The sequence below is a fragment of the Oryzias melastigma genome, linkage group LG15 (assembly GCF_002922805.2).
Source record: "Oryzias melastigma strain HK-1 linkage group LG15, ASM292280v2, whole genome shotgun sequence".
NCBI classification, from domain to species: domain Eukaryota; kingdom Metazoa; phylum Chordata; class Actinopteri; order Beloniformes; family Adrianichthyidae; genus Oryzias; species Oryzias melastigma.
In genome coordinates, this window is record NC_050526.1 from 22,326,321 (window position 1) to 22,351,347 (window position 25,027).

The 25,027-nt window shown below is 36.1% G+C and overlaps 1 protein-coding gene across 1 annotated transcript in view; it reads left to right on the forward strand.

Moving 5' to 3' along the window:
- The first annotated feature begins 1,497 nt into the window (after positions 1–1,497).
- Positions 1,498–25,027, forward strand: part of hpse2 (heparanase 2) — a 61,778-nt gene continuing 38,248 nt past the window's right edge. The window contains exons 1-3 of the mRNA XM_024296541.2: positions 1,498–2,109; positions 3,409–3,563; positions 4,136–4,297. Of these exons, the coding sequence (XP_024152309.1) occupies positions 1,835–2,109; positions 3,409–3,563; positions 4,136–4,297 (592 nt within the window). The 5' untranslated portion in view covers positions 1,498–1,834. The remainder of the gene's footprint in view (positions 2,110–3,408; positions 3,564–4,135; positions 4,298–25,027) is intronic.

Sequence of the window (25,027 nt, forward strand, 5' to 3'; positions counted from 1 at the left end):
AAAAGAAAAGAAAGAAAAATCTAATTTGGCAAAACTTTTTTAACCCAACTGTTTAACTGACAATTGAAGAGCTTATTTCTATAAATATTTCGTTTTTATTCTTTCTATTCTGATTTATGGGGGATTGCAGAGAAAAAATATAGAAAATATAAGAAAGAAAAAAGGAGCCGGCTTTGTTGTCCCTCCTGATGCTCTCGATGACTGCTGCCCGACTTCAGTGTTTCACTGGCTGTTAAAATCTGATTTTTAAGAGAAACCTTTGTCCTTCCAGCACATTTCAAATTCCGCCAAGACACAAAGCACACACTTCTAATTATGTCTCGAATACGTTTTTTCACGGCTTTACGCACGCTTGTTTTCATCCATTTTTTTCTTGTGAAGATAAAAATATTTTAAAAAAATGAACTCCCAGGTTCAAGCTGTCATGACGCAGTTTTAAGAAAGCTGACTCTACATACTTCTAAAAAAATCCCCGAAACATTGAACCGCTTTGGAGACGCATTTTCCTTGTACTTCAACAGACCTAAGAAAGAAAGCGAGTATTTTATATCCAAATATTCATGTGTCGTGTCGGTGTCACTCATGCTTCACACGTGCGTAAAAGTTGACTTTTTTCTTTGAGAATATTATTACTGTATTTTTTTCTGCCAAGATTAAAAAAAAACTTCAATTATTTCCTTCGATCATTTGTTGCTTTATTTAAACTTGTGTTTTCAGAAAAATAAACTTTGTGATTCTTGTTAACCCCCCTCCCCCACTTAATTTCTCCATTAAAACACAGGTGATCTCCAAAGGAAGAAGTTTAAAGGATCCTTAGGAGAAAACACACACAAAATATGAAAGAGTAACATGTGTGCTAATTCCGAAAATGTAACACTTATTATGATTGTTCCCTGAACTAAAAATGCAAAGGTTGTTTTGTGTTTTAAACATTAACGAACATGATGGTTTTGCCATGAAAGCATCGGGTATTTTCCATTTAATTAAAGATCAATTTGCATTCATTTATATTTACATGAATATTGTCATTCAGAGTGCGGCAAACACTAAGATTCTGTCTTAAATTACAGTTTAAAGTACTTGATCTGAGTAGAGATCCTGAGAAATGTCCGCGCGTAAAGTTGGATTTGGCGCGCACCTTTCCAGTGATCCAACTTTTTTTTTTTTTAGGTTTCTTGATAAATTCCTTACAATGACTTTTTTTCAAATTTGATCCCAGATTTTCTAATATATTTTCTTAAACAATGAAGCAATTTGCTTCATTGTTTATAAGGACGAAGCCCTTTGGTTTGATCACCTCTAAAATGTTTAATTTCGGGGGATTTAACAACAGTTATTGTTCCATGTTTGGATTTACAGGATAATCATAATTCATTTGATGACATAACATGAGATATATATCATTTCCACTTGAGAGGCTTCTACCACACTGACAATCGTCACGTTTTTCTGTGTCGTCACCAGCAAAGGACAATGCGCAATTTTCTCCTAAATTCATTGTTATTCATGTAAACTTGGAAAATTACTCTTAAACAGCCTCATACCTCAAAGAACCCTGAAATGGGAGGTCCCGCGTCCTCCCCTCCGCCCAGTTTCTGGTTCCCACTACCGGGAAGGCTGTCCAGGGGCGTGCGCTCTTGTTTGCAGCTCCCAAAAATACTCTGAGGGGCGGGGGGCAGAGAGAGTGAGACAGCTAGACAGGAAGACAGATCCAGATCGATGAGATTGAAGTAAAGAACCGCCATCGAGCTTTGAGGCAGCATTTTATTTTTTTTCTTCCACCCCTCCATCCTCATTACGCATACCGATCCCCCCGTCTCTCCAATACGAGAAGATGCCCAAATCCTCACAGTGCGTATCCCCCCGGTCCTCCCAGTGGATGGCATCTTTGACCATTCTGTTGCTGCAGATTGTGCTTTCTTCCTCGTACTCTTCCTCCTCTGCGTATCAGAGACCTGCGGCTGGCGGGAAGCGACCGGGCTTCTTGGGAAGAACGCTGATTCTTCTGGATGTCAACACCCGCAGTCCGATCAGAATCCTCAACGACAACTTCCTCTCGTTGCAGCTGGACCCCTCGATCATCAAAGACGGTTGGCTGGACTTTCTAAGGTACCAAAGAGCTTTGACGATTACCATAAATGTGTATGAACACATATCATAAAAAGAAAAAAAAAAGGGTTGCAAATTTTTCTTACCATTACGCACGCAGCCACGTTGCCTGAACCACAGCAGAGAGACCTAGCGCATTTCATTCTCACTTAAGACTCCTTCAGGATTGATTTTCGAGCACATGCGGACATTATCAACGAGTTTAAAACAAATTATTTAACAAAAGGGCGCTTTTTCGACATGTGCTGTAACCGTGTGCGCACGTGCTCGTATTCCACAGCCTGTTCCACACACAGAAGGAAAACTGTTTAAAGTTTTTTTTTCTAATCTATGTATCAATCACATTTAAGCCTGAAAATTGTTATATATTAAAATAAATCGAAACTCGAATTAAATTAAAGATGGCGTAGGCCTATCAGCACTCGCTCTAAACTTAATTTTGTTTATTCTATGAATAAAAAAATGTTAATTTGGTCGTTTTTGTGTAATATTCTCATGTAAAACAGTCAAACAGATGTCCGATGTCAACGTTTTCCAAAGCCAAACCATGGCAAATGGCGTTAATTCAGTGTTTACAGCAACGTCACAACACTGACAGAAACAATTACGCATCATCTGTTCGATTCCCTTTGGATAAAATGGATTTCTCTTCACTGCTCAGCTGAGATTTTTGTCATTCTGCGTGCAAACCTTGTGTGAAAAATTATGAAAAGGGTGCGTGCGATTTTTTTCTATTTAAATTTCAGATTTAGACAAAACACCTGTAACAGCTTTACACTTCAAGTTGACTTTTTATGCATATTAGAAAACCTCGTTTTCAAATCAAAAATAAAGTGTTCTCATTGTTTTCTGATACAATTTTGAGTTTAATCAGAAAAATGTGTTGCTTTAGAAGAATTATATATTTTTACTTAATTCTCATTTCGACTTGAAGTTTATCCTTTTGCGCGCGCTGAGCCGCGAGGTTCTGTACAACTTTGGAAGGGCCCTTGTTACATTTAATTTCATATAGATTATTGTACTGAACTTTGACACTTTGTTTAGATAATAAATTAAAAATTGGTCTAAGAGAATTATATATTTTGCCCTGAATAATTTAAAATAGATAAAAACAGTGCTATGGGCATAAAAGTATTAACAAAAACTTTAAACATAGTTTACACAAGTCGAAAAGTTGATCATTTCCACAAAAAAATAAAAAATAGTTTGATTAATTTTACAATATCAGTCAATATTTTATTTATCATAATGTTTTTCTTTTCTTCCCAATTGTTATTCTGCGGCTGCGCGCGTCCACAGCTCGAAGCGGCTCGTCACCCTGGCGCGCGGCCTGTCGCCTGCTTTTCTTCGCTTTGGCGGAAAGAGAACCGACTTCCTGCAGTTCAACAACCAGAAGAACCTCGCCAAGTTCAGAGGACCTGGGCCGGACTATTATCTGAAGAACTACGAGGACGGTGAGCTCACAGCATGACACGTGTCTGGTGTGCGATCCCCGCGTTCCACCCGCACGGACGGACTGGACCGGCCACGCGCAGAGGACGCGCTGGCGTCTCCTCAGACAGCAAAATGAGTATGATTTTGTGTGGTATAGCTTATTTATAAAACATATTTGTAAAAAGGGTGCTCTTTCAAATTACAAATTCGTCCACGTTTGAGCAACGGCACGCGCCAATAAGCATTTCAGCTTTTAATTCAACAATATTTTGGATATTTTGGGGTTAAATTTGCTCAAATTATAAAGACCTGACTACAATTCCACATCTTCTTAAATTAATAGAGGTCAACAAAATAAGTGATAGAGTGATCATCCAAAACAAGCAGACGATCAAAATTATAAATATTTGATAATAATGCACTTTTAACAGGTTACAATAGATGTAAATATTTTAAAGAAATGTTTTTTTTCAAGGGATCAAATGGTTTCAACATGTGGCTTTACTTTGAAAATACATTTAAGATAAAATATGATGTTTAAAAATGACTCATCATTGAATGAATCATCAGAATTTCTCCTCCTGGCTTGCAGACATAGTGCGCAGTGACATTGCCCTGGACAAACAGAAGGGCTGCAAACTGGCCAACCATCCTGACATAATGTTGGAGCTGCAGAGGGAGAAGGCGGCGTCCACGCAGCTCGTCCTGCTGAAAGAGCAGCTGTCCAACATCTACAGTAACATAACAATAACAGGTAGGAGATCACTCACAAACTGCCTCTTTGGCCCCCGCTCAGATCCTGACATGTTTTCTGGACCCGGTGGGTCATGCACATTCATGCGCCTGCACTCACACAAGGGTTCAAGGCATGCCAGTGTAAACCATCAGCTCCAGAATGACAAATGTAATTTTGTGCAGCAGGAATGTGGGGACGGATTGAAGGGTAAAGCTAGTAAACAGAGCGCCGAGATTTCTGCTGTCAGCGTGATCACATTTAACGCAGCCTGACCGCAGGAGGAACTCTGGAGTTCTGATTTTGGGTGGGCTGCATTTCATATCTGTTATTGTGCTCGACTCGGATGGGAACTGGAGAGCTGCAGAAGAAATAAATGAGGCGTATATAAAAGATAGGGTTTGTCTGCAGTGAGCTGATGAGATTGCCAGTAAATTATTTAATACTTTGTGGTTCCTTAAGTTTTATTCCAAATTATATCCAACCAATATGTAAATGATAAAACATTAGGATTGAAAAGTACAATGGGAACTTAAGAATATAAGCTGGAAACAGTTCAACTTTTTGATTTTGAGTCAACTTTTCTTAATCTCTGCGTATCCTGAATATTCAGTAGTGGAGTTGTGCTTGTAAGTAGGCTTTTTAATCCAAAACAAAGACGTACATTTAGAAAAAAAGGGGTTTTGGAAAGAATTGACTGTACTAACTGGCAACTCATTCATAGAGAATATATTAACGTCCGTCTCGTGAAAGCCAGGATCACGCTTACAAGTTCTTCCAGTGGTTAAAAGTTTAGATACACAGGGGTAATGCACAAAACCCCATGTTCACTGTCGATGCAGGGGCATGTAAAATATTTGGCCAAATGTTTTGCATGGACAGTGATAAATTACATCAAACAAAGAACCCAGATCGAGCCCAAGTGAACTCGCTTGAATATATCAGTCATGTTTTGGGTCATTACAAGCAGGACTGGTGGGCTTGTCTTGTTATTTTTCATTCGGTTAGATCGTGCGCTTTCCTGGAACAAAGTGACCTGTGTGTGGCCGCGTCAGTGATAAAGGGAGATACATCAGATGGGTTATTTTCAAATAGTCTCAAGTGCAAAAGTCAAAACACGGCCAGGTAGCATTCATCACGGAAGACAAACACAGTAAGAATTTAGACCGGCTCGTGGAAGAGGTCGTGTCAGGAGTCCTCTACCTTTGCACATTAATTTCCAAAAGTTGCAAGTCTGTTCGAAGGCTCCTTCACCTTCCAGTCTGTCATGCTGTCTCCCAGTGTTTTCAGACAGTAAGTCCTAAAACGTATGTCTGGAGAAAAAAAAAAAAAAAAGAAAATATTTAGCAGCAGCACTGTACAATGTAGCTTTGAAATGTTCATTTATAGTGTTTAAACAGACAACATAGCAGAGATGTGATATGGGAAACCTAAATATGATCATAATAATTTCTTTGGCGTGAAAAATGAAGCATGTGAACAACGCACATTTATTTTTTATTTTATTTATCTGCCTAAAAAGTTTATTGCAAATTAAATGAATATCGATTATAACCGGAAACTAAGCTTCTTTAATTGCATTAAGCTTCATTCTAGTACTAATTGGTTCAATTAAGAATACATTTAGTTAATATATAAATTTTTTAATTATTTTCTTCTTTCTCAGCATTTATTTCGTCTTTAAACATGTCCTGGCTAATCCAAACTGTAATAAACCACCTTTTTGGCTTTAAATAATCTAATCCAACTATTATCTTTTTTCTATTTTCTATCTTTTTTTATCTGTTTTCTGTCACTATATCTGTGCTTCATTTTACAGTTGTATTTCTGTGTATTTTTAATGAACTGTCAGTACTTAAAATACGACTAAAAAGTAATTTGAGCAAACTAATTTCAGTTTAGTTTTTAATACATGTATAAAATGACATCCTTCAGTGTCTACCATGAATATTTTAGATTCTGACTGAGTTAGACTTGTTTTAAGGTTATTTCTTATAGATGAAACAATTTTGCATCATTACATTTTTACATTTTAAATAACTTAAAAGAAAAAATGTTACCACATCAATCTCCTTTCCCCCTTTTAATTTAGAAAATGAGTGGTTTTGTTGTGTACTTCATTAAAATAGACAAATCTCCAATGTCTTTATTTCATATTTTTCTATATTTTAACAGCGTTCAGCTCACACATTAAGTCGGGTGTTTGTCTCTTTGCTTTGACAGGTAGACCCCGTTTCACACATGTGCTTTACTGCTAATGTTTTTTAAAATTAAAACCACGTTTCCCATAAAACATGCTACTTCCTGTCATGAAGGCTACTACTTACTCTCCTGACTGAACCGCACGGCCCACCAGCTGTCTCTTTGATAGTGAAGAAAAATAAACACAAATGAGTTACAGGTGATAAATTCAACACAAATATATTTACTTTCTTTTATGATCATCTGTGAAACTGTAATTCATCGTCTGTAATGCTGAATATCCTTAAATAAACTTTAATAACTCACATTATATGTGAGAAAAAGATCAAATGAAAATATGGATGCAATATGAATGAATCAAAGCAGTTTTGTGTTTTCTATTTTAGTCTTTTAAGATATTGTCATTGTTATTTGTGTAATTGTCCCTAAATGCACTATAGCTGTTTATAAAGCTGCTAAAAAGACAAAATATACAAAAATAATAAACCAGTAAAGAGTTCAGCTACAAGAATAAGTGCTAAAGGTCACTTAGTATAAATGATTTGCTTTTATTTTTTTAAATACACACTGAATGAAGTGAAGTTAAACCTAATTGTAGTGGAGAAATAAGAAATCTGATTAAATTTGGATGATACTAAAGCATCATATAGATGTAAACACATCAGAATGAACCTGACTTTTGGTTTTACACCGAAAACATTTTATGAAAACTCAAATTTCTGCCAAAATGAGTCATCTCTGTGATGGAAGGAAGGAGAAAACTTGGGCACAAAAGTACTGAAGATCTGTTAGAAAACGGTCTGGAAACAATTAGATTAAGTCTCCACGTTTAAGTGTGTGTGTGTGTGTGTAGACGCAGGTGGTGTTCAAACAGCCTTTGACAGCCTTCTTCCATCCTTTTCCACTCACCACTGTCTGGCCTTTGACCCGGTCTTGTTAGAGCTATCAGTAATGGGGCCACTATTTGTTAACATGCACACTCAAATCCAACAGGGGAATTAAGCTGAGAAATTACCCCAAATTTAGACAAGGTCACGGACGGTGTCATTTTATGTCTACTCGGGACTGTATTCTTGTATCTAGAATCATTCACTCCATACGTAATAATTGTTCCTCTTCTTAAGGACACGTTTGGTCTTATCGGGTAAAAGCGTTTCCCCGTTGCCGTCCTGTGTGTTCTGTTATTGGACTTAAGTTGTGCCTTTTGTGATGAATATGAAGCAGTTCATCGTTCTTTATTAAATTACTTTTAACCCAAGGATTCATTTAGATAGTGCGTCCTTAACCCTAGAACACTTCGGCTATAAAAAATTACACCAACACTCGCTTGGTATTTTTCACCTAATATAATAAGTCCAATAAAAAGTATTTTTTTTTAAACTAAAAATACATCAAAATATGACAACAATAAATACATTAAAGTATTTTTTTTCTATTTTCAACTGTAGTTTATGTAACAAAGTGGTAAATAAAAACATTGGAAGATCCTAAAAATATGCTTAAAAGTTACGGAAAAATTAGGAACAAAGAAGAAAAAAATGTCTTGAAAAGAAAATTACAATAATGGAGACTTGGCCTTTGGTCCACCCATTCCTGGGACATGTGAGACTTTACCCAGGGACCCTCAGAAAAATACAAGATATTGAAAATCATGTTAATACTTTTGCTGGGGTGAAAATCACTCAGCAGTCGTGCTCTAGGAGTAAATAGAGTTCCACCTTTACATTCTAAAGTACTTTTTTTCCACGAGTCAGCACATTTGAAATCAATAATTTTCTAATTACTTATAGAAAGAAAGAAGGAAAAATCTCAAACACCAGTAAAGGTTGGTGTGTATTAGCACATGCAAGCAATTATTTTGTCATATATTTATAGCCTTAAACATATGTAAAACCAAAGAGAGACTGAATGTGCAGATAATCATATAAACTTTAGGGGATTTGAATGGTGCCATTGGCTGAGATGCTTACGAGTCACAAGTCCTATTTTTGCGATTGGACTTGAATGTATTCAGCTCCAAGTTTTACTGTAAGCCTTGTAATTAAAACTGTAGTTTTTTTGTCAATTTTAGTTCTTTTGCACAATATTCACAAGAAAATAGTTGATTGAAAATCTCACTCAAGTGACTTTATTTGAGACTTAAGTATGACTCGAGTTTTGAGGCTTAAGTCACAGAGTAAAACATAATTTTCTTGGTTTATAGATTATTGGTGACTTTAAGACCCACTTCAATGAAAAATTGTGTTTTTGGTGTTTTTAACATGTTCTTGTGGCAATTATTTGACGATGGGGGCATATATCAAGCTCCCTGCTCTGATCCATTCTAATCCAAACACTTGTAGATGACTAGATTGATGTATGTCATCTGTACGGCTAGATAGCTCCAATATTGCTCGCCATTTTTGCTTCACAGATAATGTGAAGTTGGGGTTGTGAGGGGCTGTAAGCTAGTGGCAGAGTGTAAAGAGACAGCTTTCAGGAATGGTAAGGCAACAGAGTCATGGGGTTGCAGAAACTATGTCCTAGAAAACAATACAGTTTTAAAATGTATTTATTTATTGCTATAATCATAATTAGAATAACTCTGGGAACACATTAAATGAGTTCAAAAGGTGATCCCGGTGGGGCCAACAAGGAAAAGAATGGAAACCATAAAGACAAAGCTGTAGTAAGTTTAAATGAAGTGATAATCAAATGTAAAGCTACTTTCTGAGTTGCCGTTCTGGTTGGCTTGTCACCACTTGCAATAATCAGTGCTGGCTTTTCATACACCAAATAAGAATACGGTGCCAGCAGGAAATTGTGCCTTCTTAGAATATTTGTCACCTCTGCAATCTTTCTTAATTTAGTCGTGTTTACTGTGCTGCATTTAGCAAAACCATCATATTCTTTCAACCAAAATTGAAAATGCTGGTAGAGATGTGTTTTGTTTTTTAAAAAAAAAGACAAAAACATTTGAAAAATACAAACTGTACAGCTTAATCTAATGTATACTCTGCCAGGCTCCACCCTCAATAACATATGGCATCTGCTGAGTGTTCAGTAGCCTTCATTTAATTCACTTTACTGCACCGCATTTTACATAACTGTGACGCATTTCTGACCCAAACTTAATTGAAAATCTAGGTTAAGACCTTTACAAGGCCATGTATATTAAACAGCTCAGAATATCACAGAAAAGTCTCTAAGAAAGAATGCGTGCAAATCCTAACAGCTAAATCAGAAAAATTCTCAGCTGCTAAAAATGTGTTTACAAGCTGTGATACCTGTAATTTGGTTATTACAGCCAGAGCGACCACAGGCTGCCACAGCGCTTTATTGCTCTTCCTTTTGCTTTTTTGAACTCTGAAAATAATTAAAGTCATAATTCTTCTATTGAAGCCCCCAAATAAAACGTGTCATTCCACTAATATCATTGTGGTTCCATGAGTGACTTAAAAAAATCATTTTTTTACCTTTTTAAAATTTCAAAATCACCCAAAAAATACTGCAAAATGATAATAATAATAAAATGTTATAGATAACATCTGAAAATAAATACACTGAATAGACTCCCAAGAAGGCTTTTATAGATGAGAAAAAAAAGAAGTTTTTTTTATGAAAGTGATTATTTAAATGCATTAATAAAATCTGAATTATAAGCAGCAGCAAAACATCACAGCTTTAGTTATTCAAGTAAAACCAAAAACAGACGTGTTGCACCTGCATCCTGCAGTTGAATATTCTTCTCGCCTTGTTGCCAGAAATGCATCATGGGATGTTGGTGTGTATTTCAGTTAATGAAATTCTATGTTTGTAGTTCTTTTGTTGTCTGTAATTCCTTAAAATACAAGAATTTTTCAAATTTGGTCCAATAGTACACACAAAAAAGTTTTTTTTTTAATCATCTAAATTAACTCAGTTATGAAAACAATTTTCTCAAAACTGAATTATGTTTAACATAAAGAAATATTATTAAAATGAATAAAACTTAACTAACATAAAGACATGTATATAAAGAAGTTCTGACATTTTAGCTTTGATCAAATCTATATTTCTACGGTTACGTATCCCAAACTTCCACCATGCTGTGACCTAAATGCAAGATTTTCAACAAACTCGGAAGATGGCAGCGCAGCGGTGTTTGTAATCGTGAGGCAGCAGTCGCATCTTTACACACCAGGCCAGTGAGGTTTGAAGAAAAAGTTTAAATTTTCTCTAAAAGTTGACATCAGTCAGTGGCAGTCCAGTGGCAGGCAGTGATGACGCCATTGGGAAATCGTGCGACAACTGGGCGACCACAGGTCAATGGCAGCTGAATCGCTGGCACGCGAATATACATTCGTGACCACGGCGACAATTTTCAAAAAAATTGGGCGGCAGCATGAAATCTTGAAGATTCTTCCAATGTCTCCTCATCACGCAGTTGTATTTGTTACCGTAGCATTAGTAAAATAACCATGATGAATAAGGCAGATATGAAAACTAAGTTATTGTATTGGTACATTTCAACACTTTCTCTGTTATGATGGTTTAACCCAGTTAGCTAAAATAAATGTAGCATTTTATTGTATTATGTTTTTATTTTTTATTACTGAAAAGTAGATTTCATACACAAAGTTGTGCTTACTGCCAAACACTGTAGTAAAATAAAAACAGAACAGAACAAACAAACAAAAAAAAACGTATTATCAAAATAGCCCAAACGATGCAATCTGATTGGTCGGTCCTCACACATTTTCACCTCACCAAATCTGACACTTTTATCTAAAAGTTTGGACGCCCCGGATTTAAACACTTTATTTCTGTCGAAAATAATATAAATGTTTTAGCAGTGCAACACATAATATTAGAATATGGGATTCTATATAAACTTATCAATAATAGGAGAATAATGAAGTGGGAGCCGAAAAGGGACAATTGAATAGTTATCCAAAAATTAAACTATATTTAATATTAAAATAAACATCTTGGAATCATTTCAGGTTTTTATTGTAAGATATATAACACTGACAAGTATTATTTAAAAATGGGATAAAGGTTTGTTTTGTAATGAAGTACATGCTTTGCGGCCTGACATCATTATTTAGCTTCTCTACTTTCTTTGTTTTATAGTCTGATGTCATTCACACGCTATCATGTGGCAGGAATGTTTAACATGTATAATCAGTTGATGGTTTAAAACAACATCTGTGGGAGTAAATCAGTCCTTAATACCTGAGCTCCTCTCTTTGAACCGTCGCAGAGGTTCAGCGCTTTGCCAAAAGGTTCTGTGTTAAGAGAAAATTCATAAACTTTTCTGTGACACGTGAGCGTGCGTTACCAAAGATCTTACTGAGGTAATGAGTTGGGATTTGTTTGACATCTTTTCTTTGAGCTGCCAGGTCCTCCTTAGACTTGATAAAATGTTATTGTAGACTCTGAAGAGATAGAAATTTGTTTTATTGTTAGTTTGTTGTTTCCAAGCTATTCTGCTGGGATTTAGTTGAATCAATAAAAAGCAGAGAAGGAAATATAGTTTTTGTTGTGATTGTCTAGTTCTTCTAATTGTGTGTGCGCACCTATCAAAAGGATTGTGCCTCTGCTGTAGGTTTGTGTTCTAATTAGACGTTTTTGTGGACCAGCTGTAAGACAATAATTGCGGAAATTAAAGTAGAATTCCTTCTCTTCACAGAAGGTACGAGCTCTTAATGACATGCAGGAACACTGAAGGTGAAAATCAGAAGAGAGCAGCTTTAGCAGCAGGCGCAGACGAGGGAATTCACTCAACATCTGGGAATGACTTGAAAATCTTTCCATCAAAACAAACTGGCACAGCTGTGCATCTAGTTCTACCTTTTTGTTTGTACTCGCTTGAAAATGAAAACATATTGTCTTGCAACAGAGGGAAACCTAAACCATCATTTCTATTCATTCTGGTGTGTGAGTCTTCCCATGTTTCTTTGATGGATTTATATTTAAATATACTTTTAGACTAAATACAATCTCTTTGTTACCACTGACACTTAAAGCTTTAGATAGAGGCTTTTGCTGCTTAATTGAAAACATTTATTTGAAAATTCTTCCAGCAATATCTTACTCTCCTCTTCCAAGTTTGATGTTTTCACACCAGCCAGTTGTCCTACTGGCAAAAATAATGTTTTTATTCTCCTTTGGGTTTTCTGTAACTATAAATCTAGTGGCATACGAATTGCATATCTTGTTTCAAAGTGTTCCCAATGATCTTTTCAATTGGTTTATGCAATTTTTTAACGAAAGAAATGAAAAAAAGGACATCAGTTTCTGCAGAGTGTTAACGTTCATTAGAAATTAGCCTCTGGGTTGTGGGTTGAACCACTCCCGCAAACCAATAGTTTCTTCTTTTAGCCCAACCAGTATATTTTCTATGTTACAAATAAGTACTTTTTCAAACTTTATTTTTTCATCAGCTCTTGAGTCACACAGATTTGAAAAAAGGAATACTCAGAAATTCAATTTTAGTCTTGATTTAATAAATATATGTCATCCATTGTCAGAAAAAGGAAACAAAATCATGTTAAAAACACTTTTTTTAAGATCTTTAAGGACTGTGACATTGACAAATAATCATCTAGAAAAGGAGTTCCAGCCAAAGCATTAAAATACTTTTTAACCTAAATATCATGCAGTTTGATGAAGCAAAATTTAAAAAAATCTCTTTAAGCTCACATATGTAAAACATAAAAAGTGCACCTATTAAATTAAATTATTCAATTAAATTTATGCTAAAAAATAATTTTATACACCTTTTTCTTTCAATTTGTCATTTTTTTTTTTTTTTTTGGTCATAATCTTGTTCTTATTCCGTTAGTTGGACTTTTTAAAAAAATTTTCTCTGACACATCCACACTCTCAATGGAGCTCAGGTCTAAACTCATCTCACCTGTGAACACGAGTCTCCAGCTCCCAGAAGCATTTTTTTTCACAGCTGGCGTCATAAATCTTTGCTGTTTTTTTTTTTTTTTTTTTAGTTTTTTGCTTAAAATATCCATTATCTTTAAGTAGGAATGATATATTTTAACGGAAGAGATTAATCATTCAGTTTACTTACAGGGCCAGCTGAAAGATGGAGGATTTAGACTATCCTGTGACTTTAATTTTTAACTTTTTATTTTTGTTAAACCTTTAAGTAAAAAAAACAAAAAATACACACATTGTGATCAAGATCTTTTTTAAGGGTGAGCTGGACAAGAGGTCAGAAACACACGTTACCAAAAATGATGACAATATAAAATAAAACAATGAGATTGGAGTTTATTTTGAGGAATGGCAATTGTTTGTTTTTTGTTTTTCCACTTAAATAAATAACATTTTCTGACTTTTTGTCATTTCTTCAGTATTTATTGAACATTTAATTTTTTAAATGTTGTATTTAGGGTTACACGATAATATCGATTACCGATAATTATCGTCCGATCGTGGACAGTTTGACAGATAAAATGGTCCGATAATTAAAAGCTTAAACGGCCATCTCTTCCTTACTCACCTCTACTTGTGTCACATGTCTGCTCCCCCTGCCTGTCACATGTAATGTCACGTGATGTCACATCTCATCGCCTCTGCAGTGCGCTATAGAGATGTCGGCGACATATAGCGTCTGCGTGGGCTAACGTTAGCGTGTCGGAGACCAAATACTTACTCGCTGTTTCCGAAATTTGCTCGACAGAAGTGTCACGAGGGTGGGAAAAATGTTGAGTTTTAACACAACAAATCTCGATTGAACGGGTCAATTTTGACCCAAACACAGTGAAAGGGTTAACCCGAACACTTCAACAGGGTTAACAGAGTTTGGACCCCTTTTATTGAGTTTGGTCAAAACTTTGATCCAAACACAATATAAGGGTTAAATTCATATTTCTGAACTCAATAATACAAAACAGGGTAAGATAGCATCTGAAAATGGCACAAAAAGGAAAAAAAATTAAATGGGTTTTGACTCTAAAAGTCCTGGAAGTAGTTTTTTTGTGCATTTAAGCAAACCTTTTTAGTCCAAATAATCCTCAAAGTCTGCATGGAGATGATTTTGATCTGACAGCAAAACCATGTAGGTCTCTGGATGTTTTCAATTACATGTTTACTCAAGTTTGGTTATGTTTAAACATTAAAAGCTTTTGGTTAGTCAGATTTAAAAAAAGAAAAAAAAAATAGAAACTAGGAGGGAGAAACATGGATTGCTTAAACTTACACCCTTTCACAACACTGGTGTACCACACTTTGAAAGTCTAATTTTCTCATTTTTGTGCGTGACAAGCCTCATCCTATCTGCAAACAACTCAGAATGTGGTGCTGACACAAAAGAAACCTCCCACTGAGACACACCAGCTTGATACCCTGAAACAAACATACAGTTTGTGTCCAGCTGAAAGAATGACATCATTTTTGTTACATGCGTATGCCACAATTTCCCATGATGAAGAGCTGGGTAATTGATCTGTCATTCTCTCCGCTTTGGTGTTTTTCTTCAAAACCAGCTCTGTAACCAGACCTCTTTGCAGTAGACACAAGTTGTTTTCATACATTTACTCCAAAGGGAATTCTCTTCATTCTGTGTGTCCACAGTTGCTCCTTCACACACACGCTTCTCGACAGGAGATGGTCTGTGTCAGACATGTTGTCACTACTGGAAATACTCCAGAGCAGCACCTGCAGAGAGCATGGAGGCAGAAGATAGAGGGAAATACATGCAGCAAAAATCTGTTTTGTTGATGTCGCCCACAGCACGCTAAGATTTAAAGTGTGCAAAGATCGCAGACACATTACAACATTCACTCAAGTAAAATGATGACAACTACATCAAAAGCGCTGAAAGGACAATAGTAAATAGAATTACAGTATATCTCTTTTTGCTTGTTGTCAGATGTTTTGGAGAATAGATTTTGTTTAGCAAAAACGTCTAATGTATAATCTTGTTTAGCCCATTTGAACCCTTTTACACTAAAGTGTTGCACATCAATGCAAAGTGGATACGTGAAGTTGCAATTCTCCGCGTCAGAATCAGCTGATTTGTGGTGATTGCGTAAAAAGTCAAAGATTTATGGTATGTCAAAGAATGTGAGTTATTTAGATGTTACCGGTGACTTCTCCAGTGTTGAACGCCAAAGTCCCATTAGTTGTCACCCATCTGGGTGTGTGAATTTGGTTCTGTATTTGACCCATCCCCTGGGGGAGTGGTGTACTGCAGACACAGCTGCACTTACGAACCATTTGGTGGTTCATTTTTAGAGTCGTTGATATGACTCGGCCAGGATTTGAACTCACGACCAGTCTCGAGGCCGATGCTTTGCCACAAGATCACTGCGATGGTTAAAAAAAAGAACTGCTGGTTTAAAAAAAAAAAAAAAAAAGACTTCACGAAAATGAAGATTTTAACTGTGAACTCGACAATGCAGCCAGAATCATAGTTTTATATAAATACAATGTAAGGAATACCCATTAGAAGTTACTACACACAAATTACTCTTATGCATTAGCCATGTGATAATACACAAAAATATTACAAATACTCCAAAATTCTAACAGCATCTTGTCTATTTTGTATTCAAGTGCTATTATTCTGTATTTTATTCATTTTTTTTTATTTATTACCCAGTCTTGCTAAAAACCTTCTAATTTACCTTTTGTAAAAACACTGTCATTTTAAAGAAAATGCATAAACTTCTTCATTGAGAAAGGTGTTGTCCCACATCATGATACTGCCTCCATGAGATGATTTTAGCATATAGGCGCTGTAGTGTATCGGTTTCCGTCTCTAAACCACAGTGTGATCAACGATTACATTCATCGTCTAAAACCCAAAAGGCAAAATCTGGATTTACAGGTCACATACTCACATTTTAGCAACCACGTTTTTGCACCTGAAAGACCATAAAGATGAAAACTAACCAACAATGGTGACAAAAATTGTCTGGTAATTGTAAATAATTTTCTTTTCAAGCACCTTTTTGCTCAGCTTTGCATATTTTAATAATTGTGCCATTCTTTCTCATAATTCTGAATCAACTGTTTTTGCGCTCAGTAAAAAAAAAAAAAAAATTGTCTTTTTATAGTTAAGGTGCTATTGTCAAATTTTTGTTTTTAGTTTTTTTGTGTCTTTCTAGATAGTTTATGAATAGAGTTAGAACAATTTGTTCTAAAGTTTATTCATTTTTTAATATATATATCTGCAAAGTCAAAGAAATTCTGCACTAGAGCGCGTAGGCTAAAAAGGATTTTTTTCCCCACACAGATTTTTGTGGTTTAGTTTAATACATTTGTCCCTTCAGCCAGCATGTGCATCTTCTTAGTGCTGATGTGTTTAAAGTCATGTTCATTTAAGGTGTATCTCTGACAACCATCCTTTAAATCGCTGGGATGATTGGATTACTTGTGTTCAAGCAGACAGTAAAAAAGTTGAGTTGAGCCCTGTGGCAAAGCACTAGAGTTTCACACATGGAGGCCTTTTAAAGTGTAACACAGAGTATCTTCAGACAAAGGAACTCTATACAAACATGGCTTCATATAAAATTACGTGACCTATTTACATTTGTTTGGCCTGATTTCTAACATGCCACGGTCTCCTCTCTACCTGTCAGTTTGCAATTACAACCGCTGACGTAACCCCAGCATGACAAACCCTTGATTGCTGCATTGATTACTTTTTTTTCTTGACTTTCTCCACATGGCTTCCACAGAGAGAGCAGAGTCTGCTTTCACTTGATCACAAGGATACCTCCTGTTTAAATCATGGATGGACATAACATGTAATACCATGTGTTTGCAATATGCCCCAAGACAAGTGCCAGCAACCTGCAAATGAATGTCATTTTAATAGCCTGATGCTTGGGAAATGTTTGAAAGCAGCCCTTCCTCTCGTATGTTTGTTTGGCATGACATCCAACCTCCACTTTCCCATCAGAGCGGCAGAAACATACGTTTTGTGTCAGATTTCTAATCATGGAGCTGGCGCTTTGAGCCAGTTTGTGCCAATTGGGCAGAACTTGTATTATAAAAATCTCATTAATGCTGTGTCTTTAACCTTCAGATGAATCCAGGAGTGTCCAGGGCAAACAATATTTTTACATACTGACTAGGAAGTAAAAAGAAGATACTTTTTACCTCTACACTTAATTAATAAAATGATATTTCTATGTAACAAAAGTATAAAGTCTTTATTTTAAATTTTAACATTTTTCAACAAACGTTTTAAGTCATATGGAAGTTAAAAAAAACGCTTTTAACTGAGTCGTTTTTGCATTTCTGCTTCAGAACTGATTGGTCAACCAAAGCCATAAGTCACTGGACACCTTAGTTTCTAATAGCTGACCTACGGTTACAAATGGTATGTTGAGAAGCAGCTTTGACACATTTCGTTCACTTGAAGTGAACCAGAGATCGTTTTCAACAAATTTTCAGTCTGATCCTGGTCCAGGCCCAGGAACCACTCGGTCTCATCTTTCGAGATGGTCTCGGTTCGTTTCCAATCAGACTGATCTCTAGTTCGCTCTGAGATTTCTCAGTCTGAATATAGGCTCCATGCTCCAAGTGGAACAACTGGACCAAAACAGCCACAGTAGCCAAGTATTATGGGATGTAAACACAGCAGTGGAGCAACAATGAGACACAGCAACTCATTGAAATGTGTTTGGATGAAAGCAGGGTCATTAAAATAGCTTTTAACGTGATACACATTGTTTCTCACTCTGTTTTCTCTACAATCTATACGTCATAAACACTTATCAGCGTACCTTCATAGGGAAAAAGAGTGTTGTTCAAACCCAAGTAGTCTACATGCAGGATTCTGTCAAGTGCAGTTTTATCACACAATCAAGCTGCTTTACTCTTATTTAGATGTAGTTTTAGTGTTGACTTTAATATTAAGTCAGTTGTTTTATATTTTAAGATTTTTGGCATTTTTCTTCTCCCATTTTTTAGCTACTGTCCACACTTAAGATAACCAAAGAAAACATTGCCCCAAGATGATCAGTTGGACTTTAAATCTACAACCTATCAAGTTGCTTTTTTTTCTCAACAATTTCCATTTGTTTTATACAGTTTTTTGGGCAAAATGCAACTTCTGCTTATTTTTAACCCTTGAGATACTTTGAAAGTTGTAAATCCAATAAAGTTCAGCACTAAGGAATGTCTGGAAGTTTTTTTTTTAAAACTTTGCAAAGTTTCACGCAAATATTTTCCTTTTTTTTAAACCATAAAAACATATCCAAAGTTTCCCTAATTTGACCCCTTAACTTTTCTGATTTTGTGTTCCTTTAGTTTGGCTTGAAAACAACAATTCAGAGAAGTGATTTGACCTTGTTTTTAAGACTGTTGCCCTAGTGGCGTCTCTCTCAAACACTTCCACGGAAACTTAATACATTTATTACTTACAAATGTATCATATGAATGTTCAAAGCATTTTTCTTTGTGGACGTGTGTGAGTGATCCAGGAAACAATCTCTTTTTATTGTGAGAGGAAGGAGCTTTTGTGAGTTCATCAGTCATCATCAGTGAGAATGAAAGGAACACAGGGGATTTTAAGCACGGACACCTAAACAAAAATTGCTATCACACTTTTATCTCACATTTGATCTGCTACAGTTTTTTTGAATTAGCAATTATGTGTAAACTGGTTTAACATAATCAAAGTGTGCAGAATTTTGATTTTAAGTCTTCATTATGACACATTGTGGAGTTCTAACATGTCTAATTTTGTTTGACGTTCATTAATCTTACATTACAACAGCGCTGCCCAAAGACTTTTATTTTTTTATGCTGCTTGCATAAAATTTTTGGCTCATTTTTTCTCTGGCCACTAGTGAATCCTCTTTAATTGTATTTTTTCGCTTGGAGCATATGACTGGTTGGCTTGTGCTGCACCTTGTCAGAGGCCATCTATCACTCCATGGTGTCCCGCTGTGTTGCAGATTCGCAGCATAGCTCAGTCCTCAAAATGAGAAAACAAGAGCACAGTCGAACAAAGTGGGATTAAATGAGTTTAGAAGAAATGGGGGGAATTGGAAGAGCAGGAAAAGTATGAAAAGAGGAAAGAAAAACAAAAAAAAAAATTCAAAAGAATGTCTTCAGAAGAGCGAAGCAGAAAAATATTTTGTTTTTTTCTTAAAACTGTTAGCTAACTTTGGCCACATGATTACCTTGACTAAGCCAACACCTGGTGTTTTAGACTCCATTTTAGTACTTTAACAAACCAAAATGTGCCAAAGTTTTTCTATTTTTTACTAAAGTTGGATTTAAAAATCAGCGATAATGCACGTATAGCAGATTAAAAACAATAAATAAATAAAATGTTTATAAATTCACACGTGAGTAGCCTTTAACATCTTTGAGGAAACTCAATCAGGGCTTTAAATATTACTTATATAGGATTTTATTTCCAATATTTTCTGAAAAGAACTTAAAAATGTGAAAATGTAAAAAAAAAAAAAATCAATACATTCAAAGAGACGAAAGATCAAACTGAAGTATGCATTGTTTTGGAAAGTTTAGATACTTAATTGGGAAAACATGTTTAGCTTTTTTAAGGTGTGAAGAAAGAAGACTTTGCCCGATTCAAAGGCCTCACTGCAGGTCGCCTTTGACCCCTGACCTCACTCAAAATGAGAATGTAGGTGCCTCCAAGGGATTCACGAAGAAGCCACTTCTTCATTTTCTTGGGAAAATTGTGTCAGAAATAAAAAAAGTCAGTCTTTAAAGAAAACTTAGAAAAAAAAACATTCATAAATCACATTTGTTTAACTTACCAACATAACCGTATGGTTAAGGCGTTGAAAATAACTAATAGTAATGAAAGAGGTTGCACAGCTTTGGCTCTGGATCTCCAAAGTCTCTATAAGAAAAAAGTGTAACTCTTGTTTTTATGTGTACTTTTTCGATTTAAAGTATTTGGAAAAGGACAAAGTGTTTTTCAAAAAGTTCTAGAAGCTGATTTATGTCTAATTTTCCTATTTCCATAAGTTGCACAGCACATCTTGAGAGGGCGGAGAGCTTAGAAATTTTTTGAACCCAATAAAATATGTTGATATAAACAAAGCTGGGTAAAAATATTTAGAAAACATCTTAGCTAAAGCAGAAGGCAAATGTCTTAGAATAGAATAAACCCAAAAGACGTAAAAGGTTGCATCACAATTTGGGTTTGGAGAACCTTTAATTGGGCTCTTATATTGTCAAAAGCTGTGATGTAATAGAGGTAGCGTTGTTTAATTTTGATGCTTATCGACACTAACTGTTTAACATCAGATGTCGCAGATGACAAATAAATAAATATAAGTGCTTTTTGACCTACTGTGACTCTTCGACCGCGATCAATAAGAATCAGCGGATTTTCATGCAGAGAAAGTGGCTGATTTGCACCAAAAATGACACAAAAACTGCTTTTCTCTGTGACTGAATCAGCTTAAACTAAAGCATTGCATTGAGGTGTCAAACTCCAGGCCTCAAGGGGCTGACCTCCTAGAAATTCTGCCTTATCTGCTACTGATTACCTGGATCAAGTTTGTATAGCCAATGAGGATCTTCAATGGCAGGTCAGTTGGAAAACATGAGGGACGCCGGCCCTCGAGGCCTGGAGTTTGTCACCCTCTGGGTTTAAGACAACAGACTGAAAATTCATCAATTTTCTTAAACTGTTTGGTCTTGTTTGGTGTCACAAAGTTGCACTTTTATGAATGCGCGTCACATCCCTAGTGTGAACGTAGCTTGAGGGAAAGTGTCAATTAACCTATAAAACATGTTTTTGGACTGTGAGAGGAAGCTGGAGAAAAGCCATACATGCACAAGGAGAACAGACACACAAAAAAGACACAGCTGGTGATCGAATCTTTAAGCTGTGAGCAAAATGTGCTAACCGCTATGCAGCCGCAAAACTAGAAAAAAAATAATTTAGGAAAAATAAGCAGCATCCATGAACATATTGATTCAAAACGTAACCGTTTTCGGGCTGCAGGTTAATTTTTCTTCCGTGTTGACAAAACATTGTGGAGATTGATTCCTTTGTTTAAGCAGATTATCTGTTATGCAACGTGGCTACGCAGCACGACTGCAACAGAAGGACGTCCACTAGTGTTCTTTATAGAGGATTAAGAGTTTCGATCATTGCACGAGGTGGAGCTTCTCCAGCTGAACTATTTACAAAAAGTCTTTAATAAGTCTTAAGAAAAAATATGTGCACAAGAGTCCTTTTATCTGCAACTGCAGGGGCCCAGTTAGCATCCAGAACAAAGACCTTCTGCTGAGTCTGCCAAACAAACAGCAAAATAACAAACAACTCCACTGCCAGGACGACATTATCCAGAGTTCTGAGAAACAGAATGTAACAGAATTATATAACAGAAATTTCTTTTGCATTTCGTTCTTTGGAAAGTGGAGCAGTAGGGCTTTTCGTGTGGGTTTTTGTTTACACTTGGACTTATTTGTGGGGAAAAATGTAAACCAAAGGAAGAGAAAGCACAGTGGCTTACGCCGTCGTGTTCAGAAAGGCCTTTAAATGTCTTTGTCCTGCCGGAGACGTTTTTAAGTTTCTTTTCTGTTTGCTTAGCACACATGGAAGTGCAGATCAGATCCGGCTTGGTGGTGAAGATCTGAAGGACCAACAGATAGCAGCGAGGCTATAACTGCAAATACTTTACGACTCAACAGTTTATTAGCTCATTAGGAGCAGAAATGGAAATCTGACATGGGCATTTAAACGGTTTTCTCGTGTGTCTTTGTTTCAGCTTTTGTTCGTTGGCATCCAGTAATTGATGCCGTGTGTTGAGAAGTTTTATTAGTCTATGAATGGTTACGACACAACAGAGAAAATATGTAGCCAATTTTATGGGCTTTTATTCTCTAAAGCAGCCCTGTGCCTTAGGAGTGGCATTATTCAATATCATTACCCTACTTTGAAACTTTTATGTGATATGAAGAAATAAAAATGATAGTAAGTATTTTGACTGCAAGGTGTTAATAGGAAATTTATGGCAGTCTATTATCAGGTGGTTTTTTGGAAATCTCTTTGACAAAAATTATTGATTTGGGAATCTATCTTGGAGTAATTACACTTTACAAACAGTATATTTATTTTTTTCTCTTACTGCGTAACAAACAAGCTTTTTCGGGGTGGTCCCATGATGCACCACACACAGAATTTTGACTAAAATCTTATGAAAAAAGGATAAAAATAAAAAGTTAGCCCTCCTTTGTCTTCTACATCAGGACTCAAGAATTGTATCCTTCTAAGATTTCTTTTCAAGAACAGTTAAAGGACCTATTGTATAAAGGAGGGCTGTCAAACTCAATCTCACAGGGGGCCAAACTCCAAAACACACCAGATTGTGGATAAACATTTATTGAACAAACTAAAACTACATTTTTAAAACTTCAAAAATGTAAATGTTTACCATAAATATGAATAAAAACAGGCAGGAATATTATTCCAGAATAAATCAACTTAAACCTTTGAATACGTTTCTATATTTTCCTTAATACATATTTTTTAAATTATACAAGTTAGTGCATTTATAACAGTAAAATAAATTGATCTGGAGGGTGGAATATAATTACCCGTCGGGTCAAATCCAGCCCCCGAGCCTTGACTTTAACACGTATGTTATACATACGTGTTACTTCCAGCAATAAAAGGAATATATAATCCTAAAGGATTTCTTCCCAAAAGTTGAAACATTTTACTTTTAAAAGCGGGTTGCTCTCAAAGTTACAGTCATTTTGAGGCGTTTTCATTTTGGAAGAACCCTGGTTTGTGGGATAGCAGCATGTTATTGAAGGAATTTTATGAGTCTATAAGTGTGTAATGAAATTTGCTTTGGTCAAAGGAGGGAGGCACAAAAAGGAAAGATGGAATTGAATTTTCGGCTGCATTTACCTCAGACGTCAGTCCCCTAAGGGAGCATACAAGACTCCTTGCAGTGTCCCAGACTTGATGAGGCCAAGTGAAATCGGCAGGAGCCGACACATCTAACCGGGAGCAGATGTGTGTCCGGCTTTGGCTTGGCCCGGTCCCTTCCCTGGCAGAGGAGAACACCCTGATTTGAATAAACCAGCATGCTGCACAAATAGCGTTGGTAGCCTGACCCTGCATGCTGTTCCATTTAATGCATTCAGAGTCCTTCTCTGTATGAACTCAGAACGGGGCCAGCACACCCAGAAACACTTTTTACCCTGAGTTCGCTATGATATTCCCCAGGTATCATAATACATTTTTATTCAAGCGTAATAATGAATCAGCAAATGAAGAGTTTTTTTCCATGAAATTAAAGAGCAGACACATAAGAATGAGAAGTGTGATTGTAGAAGGGTAGACCTGCAGTCTGACATGACAGTACCAAAGAAACTCCTGTTTCATGTTGTGTTTACCCTTGTTTTGTGTATAAAGAAAACTAATTTTCCCCCAAAATAAATGTAAAAGTTGCTAGTGTTGTTAGTTCCTGTCCTTTTACAGGACACGCAGAAGATATTGCTTAGTAGTGCATACATGAACAGTTGTTCAATAAACTTGTTCAGTAGACATAGACAACGAGCCAAGGACATAGACAGTGGACGCAAAACATATTTTTGGCACAAATGGAACCCCATACGGCCCAGCCTCAGCCTGACTCTGTGTTTAGTGGCCCCGAGGTAAACTGAGTTTGAGAACCCTGCTGCAGATGGATTGATAGATGGATGTTGTCTGTGAGGACATCAAACTGTTTTTTTAGGTTGGATTGTGTTCGCCTGGAAGAAATGCTTGAACAGAAGAGAGGCTGCTCTTCCAATCAGCTGTATTTTCAACAACCAGAGGGAAGTGAGCAGAAAGGGATTCTTCCTAAGAGATTCTCAGTTTCCTGCTTCAGCATTAGAGCATCTTCTATCAGAATTTCTTCATATAGGATGTCAGGTCAACTTGTCTTTGTTTCTTGAGGGTGGGATAAAACTTTTTTTTCTTAAATACTTTAAATAAGTCTGTGTTTTCAGGACCTGTGCTTGAAAATGTTCTGGATAATCATGCATAACTTAACTAGGCAAACTATGACAACTTAACGCTCCCCCTCCAAATCTTCCAAACAAAAAGAGCTGTTTTAATCCAAAGTATCTCTGACTTTGTAAAGTCCCCTCAGTGAATTATTTCACATTAAAAGGGAAAAGGTGAAGATCTCATCTTCCAACTTTAGCCAAAAAGAAGGAGTTCTTGTTATATTTAGGGTAACAGGAGAGCAACACAGATACTCTTTTTAGGTAAAGAAAATAAAATGAGAAAAGAACTTATGCAAATATATTACCGTAATTCAGTTTTTGATTTCAGCTAATAATATAATAATATATGAGATGACCTTAAATGCATGGCACACTGCAACCCAAATACAATTCTGTAAAGGATAAGAAATGTACGCGTTTTCACTCATCTAAGTAACTTGTATTTACAAAAAACTATGGAAAGTGGGAACAAAAGCTAGACTAGCAGGTTTTAATATTTTCTGGAAAGTTTTGTCTTTCTCTAAAAGTCTCCAGTTGGCATCAATATTTATCTTAATGAAAATCGACTGCAATGCAATCCAGTTACATGTGGTGTTTTTTTTTTTTTTTTTT